The sequence below is a fragment of the Buceros rhinoceros genome, unplaced genomic scaffold (assembly GCF_000710305.1).
Source record: "Buceros rhinoceros silvestris isolate BGI_N320 unplaced genomic scaffold, ASM71030v1 scaffold22829, whole genome shotgun sequence".
Classification (NCBI taxonomy): Eukaryota; Metazoa; Chordata; class Aves; order Bucerotiformes; family Bucerotidae; genus Buceros; species Buceros rhinoceros.
The window spans coordinates 29,559-38,621 of NW_010431251.1; the positions used below are offsets into that span (position 1 = coordinate 29,559).

Sequence of the window (9,063 nt, forward strand, 5' to 3'; positions counted from 1 at the left end):
AAAAAAAAAAAATCAAAGCTCACAACTACTTTTTAGTAGTTCAGACCAAATCAGAAATGAAAAACAGATCATACAAAACAAAATCAGATTTTGCAGGATTAAAAACTTAAATGAAATAGCTATTAATATTGCAAATTTCAGGCCCACATGGGAAATCAAGATGCCTAAGCCAGCACACCAGCAACCTTTACCAAGTTAGAAGAATCTATCTTCTAAATACGTCCTCTGCAGAAAAAATGAAGACGAGATCAGTTCCCAGATGTCATCCATCTGACTTAAGCCAGCTGGCTATGCCCAAAGTATTTCTGTTTGAGAACAGATGAATATTATGTCCTTTTTACTCCTCACCTAGGCCGATCCCCTGCTTTTACATTCCCAAAGGAAAAGCCAAGAGTCTTAGGAAGTTCACACTTTGTTTCATGCTTCAGGACGCTCCAGTTTCAATCACTCCAGGATCTTTAATAGTTGAAAATTCATGAAAGCAACTTCCCTTAAAATTATTTTCCTTCACAGACAACATCAGAAAATACAGTAATTCCAAAAATCTACATCAAGGGAATTGGTAAGTTAATGGTCTGTTATCTCAACTTCCACTATTCTGGTAGCAAAAATCTGAAATTAAGATATTCTTGTATATAATTCTAACAAAGGAAAGATTCAGATTTCTCTAGCACATTCTTCACCGACAAACAGTTCTTGAACTGTATTTCCCTTTGGGTAAGGTGCGTAGTCTGTCGAGGTTACTGCTAAGTCCTAGACACAGGTGAGAGGAAAAAGAGTTCTATTCAGAAAGAGAGGACAACCAATTAATTACCTTTTGTCTCTCGTCCACCAAGTCTCATAGCATGCTTATTCCCCACAGGCTTCCTCCACCTCCACCCTGTCCCATCCTGCACTCTCTTGATCACAAGCTTTCAATTGTCTAGTTTCAAATTGCCCAAGAGTGTTGTATCACTGCACTAGCAAACTTAGACAAGTAGCTTAAAATTACACATTTTAATAGGACTCGCTGTTCAGATGCATGTCTGAAAACATAATGCAAAGTTTTGTTAAATTACCTGCAACAGAATTCAAATGATTATAGGAATTGCCAAACTAGACTAGGCAACTAGCCATTCAATTTCGTAATCAAGTGCTTTCTTTACAGCAGTAAATACCAGATGCTTCAAAGAAACAAAAAAAAAATCCTGAAGCTGACACTATCAGGCAGACCAACCATAAGAAAACTCCTGTTTTAAAGTATGCCTTGAAGCTACAAATAAATCAAGATAAATACAAGCCATTCCCTGAAAGACCAACCCCCATTCTCGCTAGCCTTCGTGTACTTGAGCTAGCAACTGCGTGATCACAAAATGGGTTGATACAGCAAACTATCTGATCAGAAAATTGTTAATTATTTGTGTGAAGTTAGTGTCCCATTGGATTAGCCAACTCAACTCACACAAATGCCAGATCCTGCAAACAAGCAAAGAATTTGGTCAACCTTTTTTTGAATTAGATCAGCATAGCTAGAACATGAAAGCATGCCAAGACATAAAGTCCTTATACAAGGCAAGCAGCAATGCTGGAAAGGGACAAAAGGAACTGTCCCAAGAGGAATAGCTGCTCTATTCCACAGTTCATCACACTACACTTCAAGAATTTAGCTCTTAAGAAACTTGGGCTACAGACACACCGTAGTTTGAGCCAGTTCAGTCTAAATCAGAACAGCTGCAAAATCACCCTCCACTTGCATTCCTGTCTGTTCCTGTGCACCAGTGTTGTGCACATTTCATTAAGTAACCATTTCAGCAGGTTCAGCCCACCAAAGAAGCAGAAAAATTTCATTTTTTTTATGCAGCTGGATTTCACTTATTTTAACTCAGCTTTTGCTTTGGAGATCTACAGAGTACTACCACCAGTGTGCAAAGGAAACTAGAATGAAGGGCTCTGGTAAGCAGGCACTCAAATAATGCTTAAACCACAGCTATTTTCAAAAATCATTTGTAAACTGCTTCCAAAACAGTTTAAGCATAAATCAGTTTAAAAGTTTCCTTCTAAACTTAAAGGAAAAAATTTTAATTCCACATCTCTTAACAAGTATTCACAACCGTTGTTGGACTCATGCTCCGTTGAGGCACCTAACTTGGACATTGAGTTGCGTGCAGGTTCATCATATGGCCAGTAACACTGGGGCTGGGGGGGGGGTCATTGCTGGGGATGCTGGGACATCACAGGTTTCAGCTACAGAAGAAAAGGAACCAGCAGGGACTGCTGGGGATACACTGTTGGCTTGCTTGGGTATCCAGCCACGCTTCTCATCCAGCTCTGCAGTACAGCACAGTAATGCCCTGAGGAGTCACTACTGCTGTATCCACTGACTGACATAACCCTACCTCTTCCTCTGGCCACTTCAGCAACATGGCAAATCTTACCATTCCCTACCAAGACCAGATTTACTTGTAAGAGTCTCAGCATCGCAAAAGTTTTCCACACTTGCCTTTGGCTCTGGGCTTCAGTGATATTTACATCTATGTGCTCCACTATCAACGTATACAACATATAACTGGTGGAAGGGCCGATTTTCAGTTTTAGTCCATATCCCACTCTTCTGTTCAATTTTCTTTAGAAGTGTCTTTTCCATTCCATTTTACCTTTGTGAGGTAAATAATTTCAAGCCTTTTAATGTTCTATGCTGTATTTTTGGTCTCTGAAGTCTTCAGCCATGTTCCTGAGAGTCAGCAAGTCCACAAAGTATCACTGATTGTATCATCTACAGAAACACCAGAGTTCTGAAGTTTTAGATAGAATCCTGTAATTTCCAACTTGACTTTATAAAGTCAACAGTCTTTTAACAATTTACTTAAGAAATTGACTAGGTCTTAAAGGACAGAAAAAAGCTCTAATCACAAGTGTAAGTATGTGACAACCTAACTATAACTTCCTCCAATACCATGTATTACCATCTGAGTTTGAACCCTGTATTGCTAAGCTTTCAACATAAATAATGGTAGAACTGGAAGCCACAGAAGGTTATTATCCACTAAAGATACATTCTTTTCATCAACTCCTCTATGTTGTAAAAATTTTACTCAACCTGGATCCCTCACAGCTTACAGAAAGGGTACAGAACGCATTACCTCCTGGACTTCATTCCAGGACACTTTTTCCTAGGCCAACTGAGGACTTTAAAAACAAAGATGAGACACTAAACTTTTGCTTGTGTCCTCCACCAGAAATCTGTATCAAAACATGTGGGCAAGCACTAGGAAAATGAAAACTGGAAAATTTAGAGGGAATATTTTTCATGTCTCTCCAAGAGAAAGAATTGTTTGATGTAAGACAACTCCCACAACTTCCTCATCCTTCCCAATTCCACCCACCCACCCCATGCCCTCCCCCTACCCCAAAAAAAAAAAAATCATAATTAGCCAGTCCAGATTATTTGTTAGGAAATTTCAAAAAGCTTTCAGCACTTTTAATCTCATTACTTTTCAAAAGGTCAGTTATTTACGTAGTTTTAAATGAACACTTTGTATTAAAATAATCTCCTTTGTTTGCATTCTCTTTCTAGCAATTTCCTTAATTTTTCTCATTCTTGTACTACACGTTCCTCAGTCTTATGTTTACTTCATCTTTTCTTCCTGCAATAGATGCAGCATTAGGAGACATTAAATGGGAGACAGCAGAAAGGCTCACAATTCATGCTTGCCATATTTAGTTTCCCCAAAACAGTCAGAAGACAGGAAGAAAACATCACCAAGACATAAAAACAATACTGAACTGCCGAATGACCAACCACGTATCTTGGAGACTGCGGCTACACTCCCGGATGGCTGCCTTCACAGAACACGCTGTCCAAAGGACAGCGCACCCACAGCAGTGAGATGTTCAGACTTTCTGACAAGAAGTTGCTTTGGTTTAAAAGACATCCTGCGGAATTTCAAGTCTCTGATAAAAACCATAGACACTTCAGAATAAAAGACAAAATATGTAAATAAAAGTTTAGTAGTACCAGAATAAAATGTTTTCCCATACATTTGTTTTATGCTTGATTGACTTATACCACAATAAGGTACAAACCCTGACTGAAGTTCTTATCCAGAGTCAGTTTTAAGATTTCCCTCCTATACAGATTCCCCAATGAGGAACAAGGTGTAAGATCACACGGCAGTCTCCTCTTCAGGGCTGAGGGTCCTTTTATATCTCCTTCCCACACAGAATTACTCTAATACAACTTTCAGAAATGTAATTCTTCCCTGGATCTGGAGTGTTTTTTGTTTTTTTGTCTTTTTACTGATATATGGGGAAGAGAAATGGAAGAGGTAAGGGTACAAAACAATGCTGCAGTCTCCTTCCTTTAAGGAATTCAAATTAAAAGAAGTTATAATATTGTTACACAGCCTTGCATTGGTGGTATTAATAGTCTTCCCATAACAATTTTAATATCTACAGAATCATTGTACTTAACATTTCTAACACACCTTAATGCCTTGCTTTTTCATCACCTCGGGGAAAAAAAAAGGCTAATAGGAAAACAGAACAGAAACCTTACACTTTAGTTTAAAGCACCGAGTTGTAGTAACAGAATTATTCTGATCGACAGACCTTGCTTTTCAGCTCTTTTTTTTTTTTTTTTTTTTTTTTTTTTTTTTTTTTTTTTTTTTTGGCATATACGTAACTACACTTCCATGCAGCAGCATCCTTTAGCTACGTCACATTACTACCTCTAGCACCATGACAATTTGTACTGTCCATTGAAAACTCCTTTTAGTTTATTTAAAATGTGTTTGCTATCTTGGAGTCAGAACACAGAAGAAAAAAGTCCTCCTGAAACTCTTAAATGGGACAAAAAATTGAAACTGTAGTTTCTTCATTAAGATGTCCTGAAGTCCTTGTCTTGGAATCAACAAACTAAAGCAACCCTCCTCTCTGTCCTACAGAGGGAAGGCAAAAATAGTTCCAATGCAAACTGGCAAAGTTAACAATTATATTTGATTATCACGATAAATGCTAAAGAACATGGTGTCACATACATCTACGTGATTTATGATACAAATGATTTAGATGATATATGTTTGGCACACATGGAATTCATCATTAAAGAGTACAGATGCTTCATTTTACAATCTTTTTCCAAGCACTCGTTCAGCACATTCCCAGCCTTAGGTATTCTCACCAAGATTTCCATCCTCAATGGTCAGCACCACTTCATCCATCACCAAAGCCCGGAAATCTAGCTCCTCTTCACAGCACTTGGCCTTCAGAGCTCTTAGGATCTCCTGCTGAGGGTAATCTTCTCTGATGCGACGGTCTGTTAAGAACCACAGCCTGGGAGCAACTGAACTGCACATCTTGGACTTGTCTTGCAACCTTCAAGGTTTCCTTTCAATGCAACTTCTAGATGGTGGAGAAGATAAGAATCTGTTAGAGTACACAGGCTCCTATCTTCACGTTCCCCACTCTATCAAGTCCTACTCCCTCTGTACAAGTCAGTCCTTTTCAATGGCGTGCAACTTCCAACCTCCAAGGGGAAAATAATGCCTACACCTAATATGCAACAGAAGTAACAAGAACAACAAAAGATCCATTTGCATTCAGTGGAATGTAAATGCTAAATATAAGGTCTTGGTCCTCATCCCCGTTTCATCCTCAGGAAGTACACACTTGGTGTAACTACTGGTACTGGTAGCAGCGTCCCCCTTTCTTGACAGTACTAAGAGGCAAGCCAAGGACTGAGAACATTATGAATGGCCGTCTCTGAAGGCCAGAATTTCAACTTCACGATTGGGATATTTGCTTACAATTGGAAATAACTCAGCCCCTCTCCTAGGGACTGCTAAAACACCAGTAACAGACTTGATGCAAGCCCTTCCACTACACATGGAAGACACGAGTGTGCTGAATTCTTTATGTTAAAAAAGCAATCCAGAAGAAAGCAAGACATTCATTAAAACAGAAATTTCCATGTAGGTATGGTATTTCAAGACTGATTTGCTCTTACAAATACTTCACATCTACTGTGAAATACATTTAGTATTACCTAGAACACATTAATGGAAAATACAATCGAACAAGGAACATCAACAAGTAATAAAGAATAACAAACATTAACACACGTAACCTAAAGCAAAATCAAAGTTTGAATCTCACTGGTAGCCCTTTCTGTCTCCAAATTTAGTTTTTTAAAATCACTCTTATACACGAACAGCACTAATGAATTCAGCACCAAACCCAGAAATAACAGTTCAAATTGAAGAGCTTCAATGGTGTTAGAAGCGTTAACAGCAAGGTACTGCTCCTTTTGCTTTGAATACAAAGGACCTGGACTATTTTTTTACTATCTACTAAAATATTTTAAAAGCTGTAAAACAATTAAGAGGCATGTTAGTGGACTACTCATTTACACTCAAGAAAAACAGACAGCAGCATGGTGTAGGGGAAAAGAATTCTGGAAAAAAACAAAGCTGTTTTCTGTGACACACTTTAAACTTTCATATTAAAATAAATCACTGTTTTCATCCAATATAGCTTACGTGAGTTTAAAACAGAACTGAACTCTGGAATAGAAACTGGAGTTTTGCCTGGTAGTCCTAACGACCAGACCTGGTGCCAGCAGAAAACATAAATGCAGAAAAACCACAGATACACAACTTCTTTCACTTAATATTACAAAAAATTTTAGCTTCTGCAGTAGGTCTTGGGACAAAAGGATTGTTTTGCTACCACCGTGAGAAGTGGCTGATTTTTTTAATTAAAAAACAAGTTCCTTCTACCAATTCAGCTTTTTCTTAAAAGAAAGATAAAACTTCACGTGGCCATTTTTACTCCGGGTACTGAGAACCATAAGGACAATAAGCAAAGAGTGTGACTTTTTTCCATTGCTTTGGTAAATGAGGAGCCACAATAAAGACAGGGACTAAATTTCTTCATATGAACAGAGTGAAAGAAAGCAGAAGCTAAGGAAAGGCAACCACAGATGCAAACCGGCCCTTGACTGCAGTCAGGATGCTCAATCTAAAGCAGGAAAAGGAGTGTTTGCTCCCTGCAGGAAAATGGGTATAGGAGTTTGAAAGAGTATCTATCCTTTGATACCCCAAAGAACGCTGTTTTTTTCTTCAAAGCTGCTGAAAGTGAGAAGGGCAAGATGAGGCTTGGGCTTGCAATGGCTGACAACTCTCAGATCCCACCCCACATTTGGCTCTCTCAACAATGGATTTCTCTACGTGGTAGCTTACAGAAAACTTCCTGGGACAATATCCCCCACCTAAGAATTGCAACAAGCTGTATTTTCCAGAAATAACACTGCTATGGCACAGTTCAGAAGGCTTCTTGACAATCCACCTTCATTTCAGCTGTTTGCATGAGTGACTGAAGAGACCAAACAGCCCCACCTACCGCCTCTCTTTTGAAAAGCAGCTCTACCTCACAGGCTAACCTCTCTCATTTTAAAGAACAGCTATAGAACACCGAGTACATGAAAAAAATAGATTAGACAGACTCTGTCATAATTAAAACAAACACAAAAAATCAGAAATTATTACAGATTTTCAGCCTGTTTGGGGGGTTTGGGTGGGTTTTTTGGTTGGTTGGTTTTTTCCCCTCAGGAGTTCTAATAAGTGGCGCAAAGAAACAAGTATTTTCTCTCCAGCGGCCTTCTACCCAATTTTGCTTGCTACTTACCCTTGATTTCTTTGCCAACAGGGATCTGCTCCTGTTTTTCTCAAACCTCTTTTCTACATGGCCCCACCTCCATCCCCTTAAATCTGCAGAGACTGTGCCTGATCATCTCTTCCTGATTGCCATTTCAGCACTTCAGCAAAGGGTTGAAGAAGAAAAATGGTACATCCTTTCCCTTCCTCCATCTTTCTTCTGTTTTTGAAAAAAGCTACAGCATCATCAAGAATAGCCATCTAGATATCTCAATTAGTACATTAAACCAGCAGTCATATAAAAATGCCTTCAGCATGGGTACTCATCTCCCTCCTAAATCTACGTCTCATCTCCTCTAAATCTTAAAGTTCTATAAATAAATATATACAAAGTCTCACATCTCATCATGAGGGAGGCAGGCAGGCAGGCAACAACCTCAAGTCTGGATGTGACGATTACAAAACTAATAACCCTAACCATCGGGTTCCTTGATCTCCAAGCCAACACCACATTTTTTCTCCACCTGGAGAAATATTCTTTTCACACTAACATTCTGCTCCTAAAACCAGAATCTACTTAACAGTTTCAGTCCCTCCTTATAATGTCTATTTTGATTGTGCAAGAAGTTTCCCAGAACACAAAACCTGCAATTTACCCTATTAACCCAAACATCTTAACAATCTCTCCCACATTCTCAAGAAAATGGTCTGTAGGAGGAAATCTTGCCTTGCCGTCAGATGCACAAGAGCATTAAGCTCTCATTGGATACGACTTCCAGAATTTTTCATTGAAAACCAACTCCACCCATTTAATTCTAAAAGTATATATAAGGGGAAGAGTAATGTTTAAAAGTCTTCCGGTGACCAGTTGAAATGCAGTTTTCACTCAAAACTACTATAGTCAATGGAAGTAGAGTCTTTCAGTAACTATCCAGTAGATCTATGAAATGAAAAGGAAAAAAATCATCATAAACTTAACTGCATAAATCAGACTGGAGAGGTAAAAGGGTGTGTAATCAAAGTAAAAGCGCTACAATAAAAATCATACTATACGTCTGTCACATCAGGCAAGCAGCCTCTGGCTGCATCTGCTTCAGAAAGACACTCTGTGGAACATACTCTTCACAATTATAGAGGGAATGGAACGCTCAGCTCAACTTTGAGCTGTGGCATCCCTGTATTGCTTAAGCTAAGCTTTATTCTGGCATTCACACAGCAGCTTCCTCCTCTCCCCATCACATGCAAATGTATTCCTCCTGCATTCCTTGAATCTGTAATACACCTTTAGCAGCTGCTCTAACAAAACCATTCACTGTGCTACTTTTCTACTTTACATCACACATGAATGTGTTTTATTGACATAACAGGGAATTCAGCCAATCAGATCAGCTGTCTAAGAGATCTGGAAATCTTCTCTGAAGACCACTCTCTT

The 9,063-nt window shown here is 38.8% G+C and overlaps 1 protein-coding gene across 1 annotated transcript in view; it reads right to left on the reverse strand.

Annotated features, from left to right (window-relative positions):
* LOC104499816 (beta-citrylglutamate synthase B-like) overlaps positions 1-5,333 on the reverse strand; it is a gene marked incomplete at its 3' end in the record, with an annotated part of 32,463 nt that extends 27,130 nt beyond the window's left edge. Inside the window, exon 1 of the mRNA XM_010143373.1 lies at positions 5,159-5,333. Within this exon, the coding sequence (XP_010141675.1) occupies positions 5,159-5,333 (175 nt within the window). The remainder of the gene's footprint in view (positions 1-5,158) is intronic.
* Between the last annotated feature and the right edge of the window lie 3,730 nt (positions 5,334-9,063).